Source organism: Coffea arabica, chromosome 4c, assembly GCF_036785885.1.
Source record: "Coffea arabica cultivar ET-39 chromosome 4c, Coffea Arabica ET-39 HiFi, whole genome shotgun sequence".
Classification (NCBI taxonomy): Eukaryota; Viridiplantae; Streptophyta; class Magnoliopsida; order Gentianales; family Rubiaceae; genus Coffea; species Coffea arabica.
Window position 1 is genome coordinate 11678252 of NC_092316.1, and position 13036 is coordinate 11691287.

At 37.2% G+C, this 13036-nt stretch overlaps 2 protein-coding genes across 3 annotated transcripts; one reads left to right on the forward strand and one right to left on the reverse strand.

Annotated features, from left to right (window-relative positions):
- Window positions 1-1598: 1598 nt before the first annotated feature.
- On the forward strand, window positions 1599-4071 carry LOC113738563 (uncharacterized). 2 transcript variants are annotated; one of them, XM_072046030.1, is made up of 4 exons: window positions 1599-2143; window positions 2855-2983; window positions 3088-3378; window positions 3521-4071. In XM_072046030.1, exons 3-4 carry the CDS (start codon window positions 3295-3297, stop codon window positions 3797-3799), a joined length of 363 nt encoding a protein of 120 aa, XP_071902131.1. In that variant the 5' UTR covers window positions 1599-2143; window positions 2855-2983; window positions 3088-3294; the 3' UTR covers window positions 3800-4071. The 2 variants fall into 2 exon arrangements, with proteins under 2 accessions (XP_071902131.1, XP_027121603.1); XM_027265802.2 differs by having other exon boundaries at window positions 1599-1947; window positions 2855-3378.
- Window positions 4072-5377: 1306 nt separating this feature from the next.
- Window positions 5378-8050, reverse strand: LOC113738680 (disease resistance protein RPP8-like). The gene has a single exon (XM_027265920.2). The coding sequence runs from the start codon at window positions 8048-8050 to the stop codon at window positions 5378-5380; it is 2673 nt and encodes an 890-aa protein (XP_027121721.1).
- Between the last annotated feature and the right edge of the window lie 4986 nt (window positions 8051-13036).

Consider the following 13036-nt stretch of genomic DNA (forward strand, 5'->3'; position numbering starts at 1 on the left):
TTATATTTTGATTTCAAATTCATTTTCATATATATTATATATATATGTAATATAATATTTATATAATAATAATAAAAAATAATAATAATTTTATATTCATTAATTCGTGAAATTTAAATTGACTGAATTCCGAATTTATTTTAAGCATCAACCAGCACTAAAGTATCAACCAAAAAGAGTTCCCAGCGCTAAAGTATCAACCAAAGCTTTTCCTTCGGGCTTTCCGGTGGCGCTCTCGGGCACAGAAGTGACCTTAACACTGTCATCAGATTCGGGCTCGGAGGAGGGCCAGAAATCCATCCGGAACTTATCGGATTCACCGAGGAAGAGCATTTAATTGGCGTAATTAGCTTGCGGGAAGAAACCGCCGGCGCTTTCAGCGGAGGGTTGAAATGGAGAGGAAGTTCAGTGCGAGGAGATAGAAGGAATCTGTGGCGGTGTGTGGAAATTGGATTGGGTTTATTGGGGAGGGAAATTGAAGGGGAGAATGAAATCGCTGTGCCCTGCATTTTTGGAGGTTTCTTGGGTGGAATCGAAGTAGAAGAGGAAATGAGGGGAGGAAAATAGACAGGAAGATATGGGTTGGTGGGGGAAATGAGGTGACCGTTGTGGTATCCGCCGAGGAAGGAGGGGAGGGGAGGCGGCTTTGTTGTTGGTGGCAGTTTGGTGAGGGGGGACTAAGTGGAAAGGGGTGGAGTTGGACTGCCTGAAGGAAAGGAGCATATGCTGAAAACACTTGAAAAGGCAGGAACGGTTTCTCGTGCCCGAATACTTGAGCCAAATTGCATATTGACATAACTAGTGCTTTTGGCACACAACACACGCTAAGGTGTGTTCTCATCGCAAGAAAATATATGATTAATTTTTTTCATATCAAGTTACATGTCACATTAGATTTAGACATGTCTGTTTAATATGTAAAATCAAAACAAATTGTGTTACTTATTTAAAGTTGTGGTCTACTATTGATCTTATTTATCCAATTGAAAGTTAAATTCATATCGATCAACAATTGCACGGTGCAATTGCTGCGATAACGGTAGGAACCCTGGTTTGGCGTTGTGGAACGTATATTAGGTATTGGAAACGGTAGTGTTCCCGTGTCTTAAATTTTTGGAAGAGGCAGTATCTTAAATTCATACTTTATACAAATTTTAGTACTTACGAATCAAAGATATGTATTTAGAAAGATAAGTCTGGATTTGTAAAATAAGAAAATTTTAGAACACTGTTTTGTGAATCTCACTCGACAATAAAAACATTTCACATCTTGTTATTAACTGATTATGGTGTACTTTCTTTAAATTTTAAAAAATTGAGCCAATTTCGAACATTAATATTTAAAATTTTGGCACGGTTGTAAAAAAGAATGCGGATCTACAAGGGATATATTTTAGGAAGGAACAAACGTTTAAAGAATATTCATCTACAGTTCTAGTCAACCTAGGCAGTCCTCATAAATCTATACAAGTATTTAAATCTATACAAGTCCTCATAAATCTAATAATTGGGAGAATAACATTTGGGGTATGTTTGGTTACCCAAGGAATTGGGATTTAGAATTGGAATTGGGTCCCCAATTCTAATTCTCGTGTTTGGATCCTACCTTTCATATAGAATTAGAATTGAATCGCAATTCCAAATCGATCGAATTCCATGATTTCAATTCTTTGGCTGGACCAAAGAATTCCAATTCTAATTCCACGGCCAGATTCTCGTTGGGTCAACACGCGGACTTTAAATGGGTAAAAACTAAAAAACGGGTCAACTATAAAGCTAGATTAAGGAAACAAAGCTAGCTTCTTCCTCTGTCTTCATTAGCAAATCGCCATATGCTCCAGCGTTCTCTGTCGTTGCTGCCGCCGCGCCTTCTCCTTGTCCCAGCACCTCTGCCGTAACCCCTACAAGCCTTTCCTCCCTCTTTTCCTCCCTCTGCCGCAACATCGAGTGGGTGAAATTTACAGATTGAGTTATATTTTGGTTTCCTTTCTTTCGTTTCCTATTAATCTTGAATTGTGCCTCCTGCTTTTACCTTTGCCGCCGCTTCCATTGCCGTCACCACCACCACCGTCGCGTCCTATCGTCCTCACTCTCCTTCCGCTCCTTCAATTCTCAATTCTCGACAAATTTAGGGTTTATGATGGTATATTCATTTTTAAATTTTTGCCAATCAAAGATTGATTTTTTTTGGTTGTTCCTCTGATAATGTTTGCCATTAATGTTATAAATTTGCTACTGTTTTTTTGCTTCTAATTCAACATTTGGATGAGGATAGAAAAAAAGGTAGCACTCTGTTGCCCTGTTCTTCTAGATTTAACGTAACCAAGCAAAATCTTTTTTGTTTTTGATACAGTAGCAACCAGGTTTTTGTTTGAGATTTTTCCAATAGCTAATTTGGTCTTTTGAATTAATAGCTAGTTTGGAATATATAATGTTAGTTTAAAATCATATTGGTGATGAAGATGAAAGGGGTAATCTCGTATGTCTTCCTTAAAATGGTTTTTTGAGATCTATTAGAAGTTTTTGCATTGTGGAACCACAAATTGATACTGCATTTTGATTCTACACTGAAAGATGAGATATTTAGCTTTGTTGTGGTTCATGTCTGCTTCATATCCTGTATTTTGTGCAAGCAGTGTTCTAGTAAATTATCAATATTCTGCAATGTATATTATTTCTCCATCATCTAGATAAGATTAATGTCTCATATGATTTACGGAAACTTGTTCTCCATCATATGATTTTTCTGGTGCATATTTGCCTCCCGCTTTTAGTTCTATAATGCAGTGGCTGTTGAATCTATTCTTAAGAACATGACATTGTGATGTTTTTCTGGTGCATATATTTGCCTTAGATATGGCATCTGAAGCAACATCTCAGTCAAAAGGGAAAGGCAAAGGGTATTTCACTTGGACTCCTGAAATGGATCGTGTAATGGGCACTTGTTTTATTGACCAAATAAACCAAGGAAACAAATTGGATGGTAAATGTGCATGGAAAACAGTAGCCTACACCGCAGTAATGAATGCTTTATTCGATAAACTCAATATATCTATGACAAAGACTAATATTATATCTCGTTTGAAGACATGGGAGAAACACTATGACATCTTATACCCACTGCTCCAGTCCTGTAACTCTGGGTCTACGATAATATGAGACTACTCTAGAGGTAGAATTGATGTTCGTAATGAGGATGTATGGAATGCTCGAGTTGGTGGGTATGTTCAGATCTATGAGAGAGCTGGTGGGCATGTTCAGATCTTGCAAGAGAGCATCCAGATTCCATTCTTGATGGGAAGCTTGTTGTTTCTGGTAGGAGCAATCCTTAACAGCAGAGAGCAGACAGGGCATATCCATCGCGGTATGAAATTATTGGTAAGTCAAATTCTTTGTGGGGCTGAGCACAAAATCCTGAGCCAGAGACAAGAGCAGTACCCATGCTTGAAACTTTGACTGATCTTCCAGCTTTGCTTCTATTCGGGAAGTTGATCTCTATATTTCACGTATTGGTTCGCAGGGTTTGACGTGGATATGGATTGGCATATTTGGGAGCCTGTTATTCTTCGCTAGGGGCCTAGCAAATCTTGTAAAAGTGTTCAAGATGCAGCAAGGTGATGGATTACAGTTGGAGAAACTGCGAGGTGGAGCACAAGAGCGACTGCTTGACTTGAGAGAAGGCCAGGTGCCGTTCATCTTGGAGGAGTCCTCTAGGAGGAGGGAAGGGCCTGCGGAGGAAGGGAAGATTGCTATTGTTCCTGCAACTCCTTACAAAGATGTTCTCCTTAGTCAGACCTGAGTATTTGGTGCTTCAATATCGTCTGTCTGTACCTGTTTCTTCTCCACGACTTGTAACATGATTCTGAAGTAGTAATAGTGTCCAGTATAACTCAAGCATGTTAGATTTTTTTTTCTTTTTGGTCCTTCCACCTTTCTCCACACCCTTTTCCACCATCAACTGTTAGATTCAGAATTCGAATAGTAAACTGAATTTATTTGTTGAGAATGTTAATTAAATTGTTTTAGAAACGTACTATTTGAGTTAATTAGTGACTAATTCACTGTCTAGTATTCTACCATGTTTTAAGAAATATGTTAGTGTCATTGGGGATTTACTTTGAAGGGGGTGAGGTCCAGTTTTGGTTGGATGCCAATATGTATACCATACTTGAACAAAAGAAGGCAGTCAATATGATATGAGAGTGGGAAAAAATAAATTATTAAAGGCACAAATTGGTTCTTTCTTTTAAATCTTTAGTAAAAAATAGCTAAATGTAAGAAAAAAAAGAAATTATTATATAAAAAAGAAAAAAAAAGAAAAATTTTATGTAAGCAAATGTTTCATGAAAACAATTCTAATTCCTAATGAATTCTTCTCTCATACAAACAAAGAATTTGGAATTTCAAATAAATTCCGTATCAATTCTATGCATTTCCCAAACGAAAGAATTGAAATGACTTGGAATTCTAATTCATAGAATTCCAATTCTATAGAATTTCAATTCTAATTCAATTCTAATTCTGTAGAACCAAACGTACCCTTGAGATAATGCAGACCATAGTTATAAAACTCAACTCGAACCTCAACTCAAAGGGGTGATCAGTTCAACGGGTTGTTTGTCCAATTGTATAGGAGATTATTTAAAAGAAAAGAAAAGGTGAAATTTTCAAAGGAAAGGTACATTAAAGTCTCCTCTGGTCAGTTACACCACTTAGTAACGTACTACGTACCGCACCAAAGCCATAATGGTTCATCATGAAAAAGAGTGTCCACTCACTAATAAACCCGGTTCAATCCCTGCCGAAAATCAATCCTCACTTTCAGACGGACAACACTTTATATGCGATGAATTCCAATCAATCCCAACTTTAGATTTTTTTTTTTTTTTTTCCAAACGATAGCAATCCCAACTTTAGATTTGTTTGCCAACTTCATTCTTTTTTCTCTTCCAGTACACGAATAGGGCCTTTTATTTCCTTACTCTCTTTTTTTGAGTTTGGACAGCATTGGCAAATATTAGAATCAACCAAATAAATACCTCTAGATATTTTTATTGATTTCGAGATTTACAAATCCCAAGAGTTTTTACTATCAGGATCTTTGAGGCCCACTGAAGGCTTGAGTCATTCCTTGTTTAATAGTGAGACAATTAAAAAAGCAAGCATTGAAGTGTGAGATTTCAAATAATTAAAAAAAAAAACCAAAGGACTTAAAAAGCTTGTGAATTGGGGAAAACAAATACGGAAACATTTTATTCTTTTTATTTATGTATTTTGATAAAAACTTGAAACAATTTCATTAATCACTACACGACACAGCTTGCATTCTCAGTATGAATTACAAATACCAGGTCCGCTTTACAAAAACTTGAAATCATTATTGCATTCTTTCCTTCGGCAAGTCAAATATTCTGAGGTTAGGGACACTGGATACCAGGTCCGCATCAAGCCCACTGATGAAATCTTCTCGCATGTCCACAAGCTCAAGCGTATCAAGAGTAGATATGTGCTTCAGCTCTTCCGGCAACTTCTTTAAATAAAAGCAGCCCCTGATTCTCAGGCACTGGAGCTGTGGCAATGCACCTTCCTCCACCTTTATTTCATGCACATGAAATAGGCGGCTGAGCTCAAGGAACTTCAATTGGTGAAACCCATGCCTAGAGATGATCATGACCTGCTGTGGTTCCCCATATAGTCCCCCATATACATCATCCTTTATTTTGAGGATCGACAGCTGTCCCAACTTCTCCAATACTGGCATTGGGTCATCCCGAAGACCAGTGAATTTCAAAGACAAGCGAGAGAGATTTGGAGGGAAATCAGGAGGCAGCTTTCTCAAAAATAGCCCGGATAGCCTGAGCTCTGTTACATGATGGAGCTTAGACAGTCCACCTAGAGATTGTGGCAAAGGGCTATAATAAAGACGTAGCGTCTTTAGGCTTCCAACCTCAGATAAATGCATGCAGAGTTTGTCTATGTCTGACTTGTCATCCACTAAAATCATCAGCTTCTGAAGACTCGTCAGAGTTATCATGTTATTTTGCATAATGTCATGATAGCTTATGCGTGACAGAGTCTGGAGATTCCTCAATCCTTCAATCTTAAGAGGCACATCACATTCCATATTATATGCATATAGATGCCGTAAACTTTCAAGCTTCCAAATGAAATTTGAAAGCTTCACTGGATCTACAGAGATTGTCCGTATGTCAAGAGTTTGTAGGTTTCGCAAGCAACCGACGGAAAGAGGGAGCCTTCTAATGTATGTGCCTCTTAAATTGAGGTACCTTAGAAGCCTGACTTCACCTATTTCTTTTGGCAAATTATAACCCATCTTAACATTCTCAAGGTCTAGTGTCCTAAGCTTTCTGAAACTTTTGAAACTAAGACTAATGTTTTCCCGGATGTTGAAAAAAAGCAGAGACCGGAGAGAAGGGGTCGAAGACCTAAAATAATTTTTATCCAGAGGGAGACTATGAACAGCAAGGTACCTGGATTTGGCTGATATTTGATCATCTCTGGTGTCATGGATCTGAAAAAAATTTTCATCCTTTGCCTTTCTGACTGCAAGCTCTCGCAGCAAATCATGGACTCTGCAGCTTTTAATCCTCTTATCAACCGTCATTTCCGCCACCTGGACCATATTTCTGCTACAAAGTCGCTCCACATCGTCATATGCTGCAGCTTCCTCCAGATTTTCTGCATCTCCTTTCTGCATTATTCCCTCTGCAACCCACAGATGGATCAACTTGCGCACAGAAATCACGGAATCTTCGGGAAACAAACCCAAATACAAAAAGCAAAATTTCAGATTGGCAGGGAGGTCTGCATAACTTAATTCCAGAATTGCTGATACCCCACTCTGGCCCCTTGATAGGTGTGTGCTGAAATTGTTGAGAACTTTCTCCCATTCACTCTTCAACTCTTTCTTGCCCAGTAGCAGCCCACCTACAACTGTGATGGCCAGTGGCAGACCAGCACATCTCCTTACAATCTCTCTGCCTACTTTTTCCAAATCCCGAGGACACCCAGCATTATCCCCATGGACTAAGGCCTTTCTGAGGAACAACTGCCAGCTGTCTTTCTCCCCCAAAGTTTTCAGCTCCTCTGGTTTGCTAAGAGCATCAGCGTGTACGGCAACCTCCCGATTGCGACTTGTAAGTAGCAGTCTACTTGATGCATTAACATCAGGAAAGGCCCCAGCAAGACAATCCCACGCTACTTCCTTCCATACATCATCAAGCACCACAAGATAACGCTTGTCTTGTAGATCTTGACGGAGCCTTTCTTCCAAGTCCTGCTCCTGCATCTTTTCCAACATGTCAAGTAGCTCATTAGTTATCGGATTTAATTGCTTTATGATTGTCCTCAGCGTCTCTTTGTGATTGTAGCTTGAAGAGACGCAGACCCAAGCACGGCAATCGAATCTTGTCCTGACTTCAGCATGGTTATAAACTTTTTTGGCTAGAGTTGTCTTACCAGCACCTCCCATGCCGACGATTGAAACCACACGGCGGTTTTTGTCCTCTTTCAAAAGTTCTGCCACCAGGGATTTTGTTTTCTCCTCGAAGCCCACTATATCCTTGTCCTCAACCAATCGCCGGACCCGTTGAAGCTCTTCTCCATGTGTAATCGTCCCCACTCCAAGATTTTTGATACCGTATTTGTCACGGCTCTTCTCCATGTCATTGAGCCTCATCTGCAAGGATTCAATCTCTTTGCCCATCTTGTAGCGGTTCACAATTTTCAAGGGATAATATGTCAATTTGGTGACGAGTCCCTTGTCCTTTGTGAAGAGCTCAACTTTGCTGGCAAAGATCTCAATGATATCCTCCGCATCGTAGGCAGCAGCTCTGATTTCAGAAACCCAGTTGCGTATCGTCGCTTCTTCATCTTGCCTCTGATCAGCATCTTTCAGGAAACACCGCATCCGGACCAGATCATCTTTGAGTCTCTCAACTTGTCGTCGAACACCTTTCAGGAAAACAATTTTTTGAATAAGCAGATCGCCAGTTCTCTCAATTACAAAAGAGATAACAGGGTCAGCCATCTAATCTAAGAGAGCTTTGCTTCTCAATAAAAGAGTAAGAACCAGAAATGGAGGAGAGGCTCTTATATTTCAAGTGCAGTTGCAAAGCCAGATTAATATCTGCATCTGTTTTTCTACACATTTTTATAAAGCAGAAGTGGCTAATGCAAAGACTGTATATCTTGTCAGTAGGTAAGGGATCAATGACTTTACAAGAAATCTATATTCAGTTTGTACGTAAAAGATGATTCCAAGCATATGTTCTTTAACTCTGTTTTTCAAGCACTGGGATTTCACGATAACAAGTTACCTTTAGCATATTTTCAACACAACATAACCAAGTTACCTTTAAAGAGGGGGGAAAAAACGATGGTGTAAGATTCCTATCTCAATCTTCAACTTGATTTTCTATCATTTACCTCTGCCTTTTTCTTGATTGTCAATTTCTTTTTCTTTCTTAAACTTGATTTCCTGATTTCATTGAGAACGGACGAAAATAAATAAATAAATAAATAGAACCAAATTAAATGAAAGATGTGCATTTTGGTATCACTACTACTATACTTACTAAGATGTTTAGCCAATCAACATACCCAATTACAACAATGAAGAACATATTATATGATATAATTTACAGGTGGAAGTGGAATTTCTCAAACTAATATGCAACTCTTATATCTTGTCTATAGGTAAGGAATCAATAAATTTACAAGATGTCTACATTCAGTTCGTACGTAAAGGATGATTCCAAGTCTCCAACCTCACCCTCCTGCTTACTGAATCGAATATTTGCCAATGGTCCAGTTGTCGTTTTGTTTTGACTGATCTTAGAAGAGACCTGCGATTCCATAGTCCCATTTTTCCTTCCGGTTTTGTCCTTCAGCTTCTTAAACAAGAGCAACTACTCCAGGCAAAAGAAAGCAGGTTTTGATTTAAATGGATTTACATTAATCAGATTGTGACACGTGGGAAATTCTAGAAAAAACAGAAAAAAGAAGGGCAGATTGCTTGTTTAAGGAAAAAATTATTTGGCACGCAAAAGGCTACTGTCAACTTTATGCCATGTTTCCAGGTCCGAACAACAATAGCTTACACAGTTTCTTTAGTCCAAATTTTTACCCTTCTCTTTTAAGAATCGAAAAGCAGCCCAGAATTCAATTCTCTCTTAACCTGGAGTGCCAGCTTCTTTAATACCATAAAATTCGTTTCTTTGTCTTTCTGTTAAACTTTTAGCTTTCTCCTAATAGTTTGTGAAGATAAGAATCTTCAACTGAACATGAACAAGTTATCTTTGTAGTGGAAAAAAGAACATGAGCAAAGAATTCCTACCTCAACATTTAAGCCAAGTTTTCATCATTTACCACTGCTTTTCCTTTTGTGGGTCAGAGTGGAAGCCTGGCCTCATCAACACTCCGCATTATTGGTGATGAAATCTATTGCAGTGTCACTAATCACAATGCCTTGAAAGATTTCAAAGAATTCCTTTGCAGTACATTGACATAAGGGTTGCAAGATAATTAAATCTCAATGTACCTGTTAACTATGTTAAATTGAAAAGTGTAATAGAGCTGCCTAGTTGATTGCAAGATATGAGACAGAGCCTGTTTGTATCCTGTCGACTTAAGGCTTGACTCTCTCTCATCACAAATTAAAGGCACTGTAAAAGAAAATATTGAAGCTTGTGTGGAACCCAATTCCTGCATTCATGACAAAATAGCCCTACCTGAGGGACAAGCATATGTAGAACTTTGGACTACATTTAGGACATTCAGATGTAGGAATGGGTATGTATATCTCATTCCTCTGTCGTGTAGTTCATTTTCTAGCTGCGTTGAGAGACTTGTTCCATGTGCTTAATTGCTAGAGGTTAGGCGCTGTGTGAATCATGGATTTGATGGACAGGATTATGTGTTTTCCTCTACCAGACTTCTTCAGTGAGGGAAATGCTCCAGAGCAGGAGACATTGTCAGTGCTCACCGTCCCAGCTGAAAAAATGGGACGAATTGTTGGTAGAAAGGGATCTTCAATCTTGTATATCAAAGAATCCTGCAAGTAACTCTCTCTCTCTCACGAGCATATAGTTCATTCGCCAAAGTTAAAACCATAGAGATATTAAAGGAGTCACTTCAACTTTCTTTAATCTTCACCTATAACAATCAAATCAATTTTTAAGATACCGCTTGCAGACTAAGAATCGATTCAGAATATAACCATCTCATCGAGTAAAAAACTCAAAAACAGGGCTGCCTGTTTATGATTTCCAGCATTAGCAGCGCCTGAATAAACTAAAGCTATACATGTCGAAAAACTATAAAAATGGTGCCGCTCGAAATTAGACTGAAAATAATAATAACAATAATAATCTGTAGAAGACAATGTTGTTATTTCGAACCATAAGTTGGCCTATATTGGCTCAAAAAGTCAGCATTCAAGATATTCCCAATACCGCTGTACAGAGTTGGATCTTCAGTCAACTTCGATTTTCTAGTATTGATAGGAAGCATAAATTTTCTAGCGTCAAATGCTGTTAATAACAGTCAATTTTTGATTTCTCTACGCCAATTTATTATCAAATTATCCAAGGTTGCGCAAAGCTAACTCTTAGCTCGGATTTGGGCAAATTCCAAAGTTTTCTTGGCATTAATACTTTGAAATCCATTCAATTTCTTGTGTATGTCCATGACTAAATCTTCAATACTAATATATCGAAGAAAGTGCTAGGCCTAAACTAAGGTATAAACTAAAATATACCTAAATTCTCGTTTTGATTCCTAAACATTTTAGTACCTAAAGTATAAAATCTATTCCACTTTAAGTAAAACATGTCCTATTTTAGTCCCAAACCTTAAGCATAAACTCTTCTTTACTTCTTCTATATTTTGATCGTTACAGTGTAATAGATTTTATACTTAAAGTGTAATTGGGATAGACTTTACACTTTAGAGACTAAAGCGAGATGAATTTTTCTTAAACAAGTTATAAGGGGGCAATCTCTTAGAGAACAAAAAACATATTGAATTATTTACATTTTGATCACCTATTGTTTAAAATTATTTAAACAATACCCCAATTAATATGTTGTTATACTTTATCCACAGAACTTTATATACTTGGGTTTCGAGTTTTAAATCCTATTCATTTAATAAATAATTTTACGCTAAAAAATTGACATATCTAACTCTTGAATTGAATGTTTTGAAACCAGATCCAACCCATGCAATCCAACTAGAAAACCTGTCGCTCGAGCCCTTTTCTGGTCAAGAGCTAAAAAACACCTCTTTTGTTATTCAGCCCACAAAAATCAGGCTGTCGGCTTATGGATCCTTCGGCCCAGAATGGGTTTGCAACATTACTTCAAGGATTTTTTATTTGGTCCACCACGTGCAAATTGGGCCTTTTACCTGTTTACCTCGTTTTTTATCTTAGCTTAGCAAGTGCAGTGGCGAATTGTTTTTTTTTTTTTTAAGTGGTTTTGTTATCCTTGCTTTTATGATTTATCATTGTTCATGTTATCCTATTATCTTATTATTATTTTTTGTGATTCTTTCAGTTGAACTATCTATTTGTTTTCATTTTCATACTTGTCCCTTCAATTCTTCTATGTTTTACACATTAAGAAAAATAAATTTATAATATTGATCGGTGTAATATATATTATAAATTTATAAACATCTTTAATCGATTTTTATTTTGTTACCTAAATAATTGTATTGTATATCTCTAATAAGAAGTCACCGCTTCACAAATCCCGTCTTCTTAAAGACTAAAATTTGGAAGTCTTCTTTTCATCATGATTAACTTAATTATTTTTGTTCTTGAATAGGGAAGAGTGAACAATTACCGGTATTACTAAAGCTTCTCTATTATTTAGACTACCAATGAATTATAACAAATTTAACCTACTAAAATTATACAAAATAACAAATAAAAGCTCCTTAGGTTGCGGTATCCCTAACCACTCATGCAAGTGCTATATTTGGATCATTGAGTACTACATCTAAGTTAGTTATGGTGTAATTTCCTTATGCATTTGAATCCTACTTTCGTAGTAAATCAATTATACTTATAACTAATCCACACCTATTCTCATGGTTATGAAATTAGCTACAAGTTTATTTCTTCAATGAAATTACATGAAATGAATCACTAAAAATAACATAAGTGCACCTCTACTTTCGTGAGTCTACTCCCTATGTTTAGCACTTCTTGAACCAGTGTTAAATCTCAATTTTCATTGCAGAAACAACACCTTAGATAATCACAATCAATGGTACCAGATTAATCATGATTTAAAGAGCCAAAGTGCTAAATAACTTGCTTAAATCATAGCAATCAAATAACCAAATAATAAACACTAACAATCATAGAAAATTCAACCAAACCCAAGGTATAAACTTTAAAGACACATAATGAACACAAAATTCAGAACTTATATATTAACCAAACTTGGAATCAAATACAAAAGATAAAGAGTTTGGAAGGAATGTAACCCTTGTCACATGAGTTTATCTCCTTGCCTTCTCCATCCTCCATCTTCTTCTTCATCTAGCTAATAAACAAGAATGAATGACACTCTACTAATTACTAACCTACTGCTATTACTCAGAAAATGCAAGAGCTACATCTCTGTACTCCAAGTTTCTCCCGTATGTTTCTCTATTCCTCCATCTTGCAATGAATTTAGCTATATAAAGATGAAAGATTGGTCAAGACTTGAGGTTTACACCTCTCTTTTACAGCTGGGAATGTTTTTCACATGTCTAGCATCACATGTGAGTTGGTGGAGGTGAAATTGAGTTTTACCCGTACACAGCAGCCTTTTTTGACTAATTTGGCCGGATTGCTACGGTGCCACTTTGGTACACTTTTGTTCAATTTTCAGCTCTGCTCCGATTTTGCATCAACTTCAACCGAACTTTTCTTGATGATAAAAGCTGATTTAGCTATTGACCAAAACATGAAACTTGTAGCCCTTTGAGTTAGCTTTCCAATGCATGAAGAATCACC